Consider the following 13,041-nt stretch of genomic DNA (forward strand, 5'->3'; position numbering starts at 1 on the left):
ACACCAGCAGAAAGGATAAGAAAACTGAAAGATGTATCATTAGAAAATATGTTGACTGCAATGCAAAAAAATAAAAGGATAGAAAACACAGAAGAAATGGCAAGACACAGTAAAAAGGACTGGTATGCATTTAATTGGAATTAGGAAGGAAAGAAGAAAATGGAACAGAAAAAGGGCATATAATTTTTCACACTGTTGAAAGACTAAGTAAAATTATAATACTATATTGTGGAATTTATAACATGTAAATTATAATATATGTGACAATGTTAGCACAATTGATTAAGGCTAAGTAGAACCATAAAGTTACAAGTTTCCTGTATTTTATGTAAAGTAGCATAATATGTTAAATCTAAGTGATACATTAAAGATACATGATGCATTCCATAGAGCAATTATAAAAAAGAGAAATTGAAAGGGACTTATGATAAATTCTGATTAACACATGAGGATACAGGTGGAAAAAAAAAACAGAAAAACTAAACACAGACAGGACAACTGGAAAACATATAGCAAAATGGTTGACCTAAATAAATCATATCAACAACTACTCTACATGTAAATAGAATCATTCCAATTTAAAAAGCAGAGATTTTTCACACTGGATTAACAAAGAAAGACCCATCTACATCCTTTCCACAAGAGACATATTTTAAATACAAAGACACAGATATATGGAAAGTAAAAAAATGGAAAAAGCAATGCCATGTTAACAGTCAGAATAAAGATAAGACTATATTAACTTCATACAAAATAAACTTCAAGACAAGGAGTATTTCCAGAGACATAACAGAGACATTTACAGAGATAGATACACATATACCTATATATTTACACATAGATATATAGATATCTCTTCATAGATACATATATTAATACACATATCTATATTGACATGTATGCTTACATCTACCTATGTAGATATAGATACATACCTACTATATATATAGATTGGAAGACTCAATATAGTTATCATATTCAAAGTAATCCAACTAGAAAGTTTTTTAAAAAGAGATTAATGAGCTGATTCTAAAATGAAAATGCAAAGGGCCTAGAATAACTAAAATAATCTCAAGAAGAAAATTACAGTAATTGACTGGGAGCAGCTCACACCTGTAATCCAAGCACTTTGGGAGGCTGAAGCAGGTATATCACTTGAGATCAGGAGTTCAAGACCAGCCTGGCCAACATGGTGAAACCCTGTCTCTACTAAAGATACAAAAATTAGCCGGGTGTGGTGGCAGGCAACTGTAATCCTAGCTAATTGGTAGGCTGAGGCAGGAGAATTGCTGGAACCTGGGAGGGGGAGGTTGCTATGAGCTGAGATGGTGCCATTGCATTCCAACTTGGCCAACAAAGTAAGACTCAGTCTGAAAAAAAAAATTAACAGGAATTATACTACCTGACTTCAACATACACTACAAAGCTACAGTAATCAAGACAGTGTGCTAGTCACATAACAGTGGACTAATAGATTTATGGAATAGAATAGAGTCCAGAAATATATTTACGTAGTTAATTATTTTTTAATAAGTTGCAAAAGGAATTTAATGAAGAAAGGAAAGTTTTTCTAACATACTACAAAATTGGATAGTCTTGTGAATAAAAAATGAACCTTGACCTACTTGACACCACATACAAAAATTAACTTTGGATAGACCATGGACATTGAAACAGTTAGGCTTTGTGTCCCCATCCAAATCTCATCTTGAATGTAATCCCTGTAATACCCATAATCCTCACGTGTCAAGGAAGAGACCAAGTGGAGGTAATTGAATCATGGGGTTGGTTTCCCCCATCCTGTTCTCGTGATAGTGAGTGAGTTCTCACAAGATCTGATGATTTTATAAGGATCTCTTCCCCTGGGCACTTCTCCATCCTGCTGCCTTGTGAAGAAGATGCCTTGCTTCCCTTTTGCCTTCCATCATGATTGTAAGTTTCCTGAGTCCTCCCCAGCCTTGCTGAACTGTGAATCAATTGAACCTCTTTCCTTTATAAATTACCCAGTCTAAAGAAGTTCTTTACAGCAGTATGAAAATTGACTAATACAGACATAAACATAAAAAATAAAAGTTTACAGCTTTCAGAAGAATACATACAAGAATATCCTTGTGAATTGTGAGTAACCAAAGATTTCCTAGACAGGATCTAGAAAGCTATAACTATAAAAGAAAAATGTGTACAAACTGAATGCCATCAAAATAAAAAATTCTGTCCAAAATTTTTGTCTATTCATTAAGGAAATGAATGGGCAAGCCATTGGAAGAGGATATTCACAAAACTATCATCTAAAACAGAACATGTATTCAGAATATGGATGGTCTCTGACTTAACGATGGTTTGACTTAATGATTTTCCAACTTGATGATGGGTTTATGGGGATATTAAATGCATTTTGACTTAGCTTTATCTGTAGATACCCCCTTCATATGTTGAAGAACATCTGCATATAAAGAAATCCTATAATGCAATAATAAAAAGACAAACTACCCAATAAAAAATATCAATTTTACAAAAGTACAGCTAGGTAGAAGGAATAAGTTCTAGTGTTCTATAGCACTATTGGGTGACTGTAATTAACCGTTTTTTTTTTTTTTTTGAGACAGCATTTCACTCTGTCACCCAGGCTAGAGTACAGTGGTTTGATCTTGGCTCACTGCAGCCTCAACAACTCAGCCTCCCTATCTATTGGGACTACAGGCTTGTGCCATAATGCCCAGCTAATTTTTGAATTTTTTGTACAGACAAGGTTTCGCCATGTTGCCCAGACTGGTCTCAAACTCTTGGACTGAAGTGATCCTCCAGTCACAGCCTCCCAAACTGCTGGGATTACAGGTGTGAGCCACCACATCTGGCCATATAATTAACAATTTATTGTGTATTTTTAAATATCTAGAAGAACAAATCTTGAATGTTCCACACAAATAAATGATAAATGTTTGAGGTGATGAATATGCATGCTAATTACATATTGTATATACATGTATCAAAATAGCACTGTATCCTATAAGTATGTACAATTATTATGACAATAAAACTCATAATAAAAGCAAAAAAATTCAGTCAACATATGAAGAGTTACTCAGCATCATTAGTCATCAGAGAAATGCAGATTAAAACCATAATGAAACTCCTGCAAATACCCTAGAATGGCTTAAGTTAAAAAGACTGACAACACCAAACACTGGCAAGGATGTAAAGCAATTAAACCTCTCATACAATGTTGGCTGGAGTGTAAAATGGACCATTTACTTTTGGAAAAGATGTGGCAGTTTGTTTTTAAAGTTAAACATTCACCTATCCTTTGATCCAGTAATTCTACAGATATTAGCCAAGAAAAATAAAAGCCTACATCCTCAAAAAGACTTGTAAAAGATAGTTCATAGAAGTTTTATTAGTAAGAGACCAAATCTGGAAACAACCCAAATGTCCATCACTGAGTGAATGAATAAATAAATTGTGGCATGTTTATACATACAATGAAATACTACTAAGAAATAAAAAAAAAACTACTGAAGCATGCAACATCATGGATAATCTCACATACATTTGCTAAGGAAAGATGTTGGATACAGAAAAATACATGTTATATGATTTCATTAGTATGAAGTTCTAGAACAAGCAAAACAAATCTATGGTGAAAAACATCAAAAACAATGGTTGGATTTAAGGTTGGGAGGACTACTGGGGAAAGAATATAATTAAGTGGACATTTGATCCATATGGTAATTTGTGCATTTCAAGGTATATAAATTTTACTTTTATAAAACACTAAATAAATAAACTCTAGTTAGTAGGTTTCCATTTTCTGGGGTACATATTAGCAACTTTAAAACTATTTCCTGTATTCTTGGCTTGAGCAAATGTGTCAATATACTGAGGATAATGGGAGCTAGTTTTTCATATGAGAAATGGACATGTAAATACAGACACAAGGAAGTCTAGAATGTTCTCTGTTCTGTTGGATTGGACTCGAAGGCATCAGTATGAAGTTGTTTTTTAAAAAAAGGATATTGAAATAAATAAAAATGTGTTTGGTTATATATGTGCATAAATATTTCACGCCATTCTATTCCATTTCCTATCTCGCCCATTGAGAGAGTCTAGAAGCAAAGACATACGAATGGGTCTAAACATGGCTAACACCCAGATCCTGTTTTCTCAGCACCATTCTCCACCAAAAGGAACCACTTATTGAATAAATCAGTGATTCCAGGCTTGGGCTAGGGGCAGGAAGGGGGTGGCCGGGAGTAAAATCATAGGGCCAACAGCATGAGTTGAAGCTAAAAGTTTATTAGACATTATTGAACTTGGAAAACTTTATGTCATGAAGTTTAAAGAGTACTCGGAAAATCTCAGGGACATGTCAAATCAACTATAGTGCCAACTGGCAGAGGCTCTCACAGAACAAATCTAGGACAATATAAGTATTAAAAAAAATGATATAACCCATTAAAAAATTAGAATCCATAAGCCTATGCTGATATAAACATTAAATGAATAAATAAATAAACAAGGGAAAAGGAAAAGGTCTTCCGTATGGTAAACTATCAATAGAAAGATAGAAGGAATAATGGAGTTAGAAAATCATTAACGGATGGTAAAATTAGCAAATGAAATGTTGGTAAGGAACAGGATGTTCACATATCTCAAAACAGCTTTCAAAAAAATACTTTATTTATTTTATTTTAGACAGAGTCTCGCTGTCGTCCAGAGTGCAGTGGCATAATCTCGGCACACTGCAGCCTCCGCTACTCGGGTTCAAGAGATGCTCCTGCCTCAGACTCCCAAATAACTGGGATTACAGGTGCATGCCTGTAAACCCTGCTTCTACTAAAAATACAAAAAATTAGCTGGGCATGTCATTAGTCCCAGAGACAGGGTTTCTGCAATGTTGGTCAGGCTGGTTTTGAACTCCTGACCCTCAGGTTATCTGCCCAGCTCAGCATCCCAAAGTACTTATAAAGGGAAAACTGTCAGACTCCACTTTTACCAGGTCATCAAATCTAACATCACCGATATTGAAACAGACACCATGTGCTTCCTGAAAAGATGTACAGAGAAAGGCATATCACTTCAATAGTATTTCTGAAAATATGTATAACCTGGATTTTATCATGAGGAAATATCAGAAAACCCCAAACTGCAGATAATTCTGTAGAATCAGTGTCAGGTTAAAATATGTAAGTACCCGGCCGGGCACAGTGGCTCATGCCTGTAATCCCAACACTTTGGGAGGCCCAAGCGGGCGGATCACGAGGTCAAGAGATCGAGACCAATCAGGCCAACACAGTGAAACCCTGTCTCTACTAAAAATGCAAAAAAATTAGCCAGGCATGGTAGCACGCGCCTGTGGTCCCAGCTACTTGGGAGGCCAAGGCGGAAGAATTGCTTGAACCCAGGAGGCAGAGGTTGCAGTGAGCCGAGATTGCGCCACTGCACTCCAGCCTGGTCATAGAGCAAGACTCCGTGTAAAAAAAAAAAAAATAAATAATTACATATAAATAAAATCACTTTTTTTTTTTTTTGGAAACTCAAAAAAATGCCTTTTTAAATTACAGGCACATTATGTTGGATCAAGTATTTCCTTGCTTTGAGATTTTTTAATGTGAAAGGATATTTAGAGGCAGATAACCCAAAGCTGAAAGCTAATATGATAGAACAGTGAAATTTTTTTTTAATTTTAAAAATCACAGGGCCGGCCAGGGGCGGTGGCTCCCAGCACTTTGGGAGGCTGAGGTGGGGAGATCACAAGGTCAGAAGTTTGAGACCAGCCTGGCCAATATGGTGAAACCCTGTCTCTACTAAAAATACAAAAATTATCCAGGAGTGGTGGCGGGTGCCTGTAGTCCCAGCTACTGGGGAGGCTGAGGCAGGAGAATTGCTTGAACAAGGGAGGTGGAGGTTGCAGTGAGCTGAGATCATGCCATTGCACTTCAGCCTGGGTGACAGAGCGAGACTCCGTCTCAAAATAAATAAATAAATAAAATAAATCATAGGGCCAACAGCATGAGTTGAAGGTAATAAAAGTTAATTAAATATTATTTTACATTGGCATGGAAACAATATTCCTACTGCTCTCCCTGGTTAAACAACACTAATTGAGGTACACTTGGAAACGAGAAGGTATCTGAGGATATAGTTCACTGTGCAGAGTGAGAGTTCTAGTTCATCTCAAATGTATTTTCAGTAGAGATGGGGTTTCACCATGTTGGTCAGGCTGGTCTCGAACTCCGGCCTCAAGTGATCTGCCTACCTCGGCCTCTCTAAGTGCTGGGATTACAGGAGTGAGGCATCATGCCTGGCCACGAAGGAATTTTTTTAATGGACATCTATTCACTTCTCTACAAGCCTATCCCAGTGGTTCCAGTTGGCCTATATATTTATGCCCAGGCTCCCTGCCATTATCTGTTTTTGAGTTAAATATCCATTTTTAAATGTAAAAGTTACCTGCAGTCAAGGCTAAACTCATGAAGCAGCGTCCTTAATACTGTCAGTGTGTTAACTCCTTTGAGATAATTATGTGGCCAGGGAAATGAAACCATGATGCTATTTCTACCATACTTTGTCATAGGGAGATTAGAGGGATCTAATGAAGGAGTTCCTTATTACTGGAAACCCCAAAGAAGCAGGTATTAACACCTTATATATTTGATACTGACTCCAAAACATTAGAACCCTTATTACTAAGGAACATCAATGGCCTATTCAGGACTCTTGTCAGGAATCATCTTTGTGAAATTAGAAACTTTTAAGAGAACAAAAGCGATCAAGAAAAACAATGTTCTAGAATGACAGATAGGACAAAATATATAATTATAAACAAAATACAAGAGAAAAAGCACCTGATTATAAGATCCTTTAATGACAACTTCAAAGCAGTGTTTCATATTCTCTTACAAAATCGTGCCATCAATCTTCAAGCAAAGTGTCATGTAAAACTGTGTTCAATGGTAGACTATAAAAGTGTCTATATTTCTTTGCCAGAAGGGTTTCAGAATAATTCTGTCTGCTGATGCTTCTTTCAACTGAAAGTTTATTAATATAATCAATGATTCTCATAATTAAGCACTAGAAAGACTGTTTCCACAATTTAATGGATTAACAACTGGACATCCCAGTTAATTTCAATATCACGCTCCCTCTTGGATACATGAACACTACTTTATCACCACCTCCTGTTTTTCCTCCCTGTCGTGTTTACTACTCTACCTTCCAGGCTCCTCTTCTGCCAATTCTTTAATATTTCTTAGTATTCTCTAACATTTGCTCCTTAGTTTTATTCTCTCCCTTTATAGTCTCTCTAAAAGTACCTATTCATACACCTATTTCAGTTTTCATCATCTAAACAGCTTCTAGCTCCGTTTCTAGCTCTAAAATCACATTCCTGGCTTTTTACCTACTAGACATTGCCACCCAAATAACAAAAATGAATTTTAAGGGAACGTATCCAAAACCATATTCATCTTCCCCTCCAAACTTTCTGCTTCTCCTAAGAGTCACTTCTATATGCAACTGTAAAAGTGAGAAACCTGTGAAACATCACAGACTTCTCTATGCTCGCTCCTCCCATAAGTTCAGGATAAAGTTTGATCTCTTTCACATGGCAAGAGAAGCTTCACGTTATGGTCTCTTCTTGCTGTTCCAGCTTCATCTCCTTCCTCACTTCCCTAAAATGTCTCTTACATTTAACTCCCACTGTGTGAATGCAGTATGCACTTTTCCTTTATTTCAGCTAAATTATCTTCCGTACCTTTCTCAACTATAAATTCCTACTTAATCTCCGACTCACCCCAAGAATCTCCTCTTGGACCCTGATAATTTGTTCAACAATGTATTTAATGATACAAACCAAAGAAAGTGGCTTCATACTAGAGACAAAATCCTTGTATTACAGTTCACAATCTAGTAGGCCAAATCAGACTACAGATAATTACAAGTAGCTTGATACATATCCGGATGAAATAATGGCAGGGTGCTATGGCAGCTGAGGAGGCATGCACAATTGTTATTACTATTCCCTGTATCAATTTTGCTTGGACTGAGCCTTGTAGATAAGTAGAAATGTGTCAGATGGAAAAGTTAGGTCAGAGGAAGGCATACGATATGAAGGTACGTTCTGGTACCTGGCAATACAGTGCAGCACATCGAAGAAATGAGGGGCATGGAGTAGAGATTACATTACGAAGACCCCATAAAGAAAAGATAACCAGAAGCCATGTGGAGGATACATGACAGAAGTCAGACCAGAAGCAGAGACAATTAGGAGTCTACTGCAGTATGTCAAGCAAGTAATGATGGCCTAAAAAGCGGTGACAGATGAGAGCAGGATACAGAAGATACTTATCCTTGTTCCAGATACAAAGTAAGGCACATCTTCAGAACAAGTCTAAGAGATAGATGTTCCTATTTTTATACCAGAAATTCGAGCTCTGAAGGATGTTACTTGCTCAAGATAACACAGCTAACGAGTGGAGGAGCAGGGATTCAAACTTCAGAGATCTTGCCCCTAGGTAGTATGATAAGCCAATGTTTCCAAATGCATACCCAAGTATAAAACAACAGATCATGTTTTCACAGTTCTGGTCTGCTCAAGTTAGAATTAATTCCAAAATAAAATTTTTCTTCCCATAGAGAAGCAGAGCAAGCACAAAGGAAAAATACTCTAGCAGTTTTAACATTGCATATCCTTAAGATTTTAATTCCAAGCTGTGTACAATTTTAGTACATTCAAATTATAAAGGTTATCTCTTTATCTTATAGTTACCTAATTATACATTCTCTAGCTAACAATTGTACATGGACCACAAAGTTTAAAAGCAATCTTATTAGCCCACAAATCTCCACTTGTCCTTAGTCCTATAGTGCTGAGCATGTAAAAAAACTTAGATCTAAAAGTAAAACTTGAATTTTAAAACATGCTTAAAATGACATCAATAGTCTTAAGAAATATAGGCTTAACCGGGGAATAGACAATATTTTAAAATTTATTTACTATATGGATGTTATATATGTATACTTGCTTTATGTATATTATAAAGCATACACAATCTATGTTTGGAAAACCCTGTAAAATACACACCTCTAACAGTGAGTTTTAAAGCTAAATGAGCACAGTACTCCTTTAAAGTTTTTCTTTAGCAGTTCTGTGAATGGATTTTTTTTTTGAGATGAAGTCTCATTCTGCCACTAGGCCTGTGTGCAGTGGTGCAATCTTGGCTCACTGCAACTTCCACCTCCCAGCTTCAAGCGATTCTCCTGCCTCAGGCTCCCAAGCAGTTGGATGTGGCACCTGCCACTATGCCTGGCTAAACTTTTTGTATTTTTAGTAAGACAGGGTTTCTCCATGTTGGCCAAGCTGGTCTCCAGCTCCTGACCTCAGGTGATCCACCCACCATGGCCTCCCAAAATGTTGGGATTACAGGTGTGAGCCACTATTCCGGGCCAGATTTCTTACTCTTACTTATCTTTAAAAAATCGTCTAAGATTACAAATGAAAAATCCCAGAAGAGATACACCTAACACAAAAATTAACCTACTAAATTGAACTATATAAATATCAATACAAGCAATATGAGTAAGCCTTACTTCTTTCATGTTTTTAAAGCTTACAAAGGAAAGGGTGTAACTAATTTAATCAACTTCAACTTCAAAACTTTATTCTTATTACAGAATTAAAGCTTTTAGACATTAAGAGGAACAAGGGAAGATCTGAACTATTTTAGGTTAAAAAGTCCATGATCAGGGATATTAATTGCAGTCATAAAATGCGGAGGCCAAATATGCAACAGCAGTCCTATCTATAATCAGTTCCAAAAACACTGCATATATCCTCCAACAGTGAGACAAAGGAGAGCAGGCAGGTTTCAACTCTAATTTTTATGTGGCTGCCTCCAACGCAATATTGAGATTGGGGAACAATGTGGGGCTTGATGTCAAAGAAAACTCAGAAGGATTATAAAAGTCTGCCATGAGCACAAGAATGTGCTACTCTTGGCTTCAGCATTAAGCTGACAAAGACTTCCTACTGCAATACTTTGTTTCTATTATGAACAGGGTATTTCACTTGTTTCTCATCATAAACACCTGATGTCAAATGTAACAAAATACACAAATCATGAGATTCTTTACTATATCTGACAAAACAAGAAACCGCACTATCTAATAAACGACTTCAGTTAAAATTACAAGAGTTACATTTTTTTCAAATGCTCTTATTCACCTGGAAAACTCAGTGATATATGTAAATGTTATATATATAGATACATATATGTATGTATATATATGATATATACTGTTTTAGGAGAAAACATTAGCATTTCGGCTTGATATTTTAAATAATCCCAATTATGCATATTTATTTGTAAAGCTTCCCACAAGTGAAACATGTTATAGTTACCTATAAACATTCATTTTTCACTAAATATTTACAATTTGAATTATGGAATGCTTGTATACTGCAACCAATTGTTATAGAAAAATAATATAAACAATATAAATCTGATGTCCAATCCTTTACAAATACGAAATTCTTTCACTGGGTTTTCAAACTGTCAAGTATAAATAGGACAAGGTCAGCAATACTTAGGATGAGGCACTTTAACAGTTACTCAAAAAGGTTAAGTGTACAAAACTGTAAAGCAAAACCCTGCATATTAATCGTATCCTTAATTTCAGATGTGATTAATCTGAGATGGTCTGTGTAAGCAGTGTTAAGACACAGACATCATCACAGGCCAGTTAAAGTGCCCATATACAAATGAACTAAACTATCTAATGACACTTAGGTTTCAGAAAGGGACTATTTCAACGCTAAAACTTCTGTAAAATTATTTTCATAAACATGTATAAATACACTGCTCTCACAAAGGCAAATGGTATCTCTACCACATTCCTAGACGAGAATGCCCTCAAATGTATTAACTGAATCACAATTTTACAGTCTTATGCACTCTTTAAAAAGTTTTAAAAATACTCAGGTATTTTAAAATTAAATCTACCAACACTTCTTAGATTACAATTCTAAGATAAAAAAGAATATTTTACCAGCCTTTTGTGAAAGACATTTTAAACATTTGTATTTGGCCACCTCATTTTCAACCTTAAATCATATTCTCTGTATATATACACTGTACATTTTGGGAGTTCAGATAATACTTGATTAAAGATAATAACTCCTATTCGTTTCATTTTTTGAGACAGAGATTTGCTCTTGTTGCCCAGGCTGGAGGACAATGGCGCAATCTCGGTTCACTGCAACCTCTGCCTCCTGGGTTCAACTGATTCTCCTGCCTCAGCCTCCCAAATAGGTGGGATTATAGGCACCCACCGCAGTGCCCAGCTAATTTTTGGAATTTTAGTAGAGACGATGTTTTGCTATATTGGCCAGGCTGGTCTCGAACTCCTGACCTCAAGTGATTGATCTGCCTCGGCATCTCAAAGTGCTGGGGTTACAGGCATGAGTTACCATGCCCGGCCAATTCCTATTGTTTTCTGAATTCATTGTGCTGTATTTTTTCCCAAACCATCTGATTTCCACATTCCTCTATTAGTAAGACAAATAAGGCTAACTAAAATTTTTAAATTTACCAGAAAAGATTAAAATCTTGGTATATACCAAGAAAGAATTTGAGGACCCATTAACTAAGTTTTAGGTTAAGAGTAGTTAAATCTTATTAAACCTGTTTATTTCTCCTAATTTATAATTTGAGTAATTTCTATAGCTCAGATATCCAAATGTCCTTTAATAAAAATACAAGTTAGTACTCATTTGAACACAGCTGCTCCAAGACCACTTATCAAAATCACTTGCTGTGAATGTGTGCACATGTACTCCTTAATTCCCTAAAACAGTTTCTGCTTTTCTAAAGAAACTGGCTTTCAATCAATATGCTACCAGACACTTAAGTCTCTTCTAAAATTAGAAGCTGACCAATTTTCAAATACATAGAAAGAGAAAATACTGATTTAGAATGACAAAAATTAAGCTTGGCAAAAGTAGTGACTTTTATTTACAATTGTATGTGTCAAGATTACAATGGAAACACTAGTGATACCATCTGAACAAAAGCAATGATTTATTGGTAATGGCAATTAATGAAACATTGACAGTCTCTGGCGAGAATCAAGCGATTATCCAGGAGCTGTAGATCTGATTGCAATATGGTTGTCCAGTGTCTTCTGTACTTTAGTGGCTTTCTCCTTTTTTGCCAACTACCTAGAAAAACAAAAATAACTTTACATGTACATCCTATTGATTTTAAATATGGATTATTAAAAAAAACACTAATATAGTAATCAGTTTAAAACCTTGGTATTAATTTTTATCCTTGGATCTTTTCTGGCATGCAGTACATTTTCACTGTTGAAGCAAACTGTGACCTCCCCTGCCCTCCAGCCACAAGGAATTAAAAATAAAACACATGCAGGCTATCTTTGATTTCACACAGCTTTTTTTAAAGAAAGTATAGCAATTTTAAAAAGCAAAATTGAAAGTTTAGAAAAGTTAAAGAACAATGCTATATGAGTAAAACATATTTGACATACTATTTTTAGATAATTAGAAATCAAATGTTGATCACAAAATAATCTGGAATTAGAAGGGTATGCTAAACTCATGTCTTCATGCCCAATATAGCAAATTTCTAGACTTTCCCCCTCAATACATAGACATGCAATGAAAATAGATTAAAAATGACTAATTTTTCCTGGTTTCTATGAAAATACCCTGGTTACTGTAAGTATATTATTAAAAATGAAATGAATAAACCTTGTTTCTGTCAATGATTAGAAAAATCCTCTACTGGAGGGTTTTATAAAATGTTCTGATTGCTATATATGTGGCAGCATAAAAATGTGAAGAATAAAAATTTGTTTTCTACCAACAAATCTAGAAAACAAATTATCTGCAGGAGAGTTTGAAAACTATGTTTTAATTGAAAAATCTACCTAAAGCTTAATGTTTATCATCAGATAATGTATTCTCAGAGCAAAAATGTCTCGAAAGAAACCTACTCGCAAAATACTGAATGTTTGTGTGGA

General features: G+C 35.5%; 1 protein-coding gene across 2 annotated transcripts in view; it reads right to left on the reverse strand.

The window, feature by feature from the left end:
- Positions 1 to 11,982: 11,982 nt before the first annotated feature.
- TXNL1 (thioredoxin like 1) overlaps positions 11,983 to 13,041 on the reverse strand; it is a 33,964-nt gene continuing 32,905 nt past the window's right edge. For both annotated transcript variants that reach the window (XM_032293875.1, XM_032293874.1), the window contains one exon: positions 11,983 to 12,217. In XM_032293875.1, the coding sequence (XP_032149766.1) occupies positions 12,188 to 12,217 (30 nt within the window). In that variant the 3' untranslated portion in view covers positions 11,983 to 12,187. The remainder of the gene's footprint in view (positions 12,218 to 13,041) is intronic.

The sequence above is a fragment of the Sapajus apella genome, unplaced genomic scaffold (genome assembly GCF_009761245.1).
Source record: "Sapajus apella isolate SASKATOON/1434 unplaced genomic scaffold, GSC_monkey_1.0 scaffold30, whole genome shotgun sequence".
NCBI classification, from domain to species: Eukaryota; Metazoa; Chordata; class Mammalia; order Primates; family Cebidae; genus Sapajus; species Sapajus apella.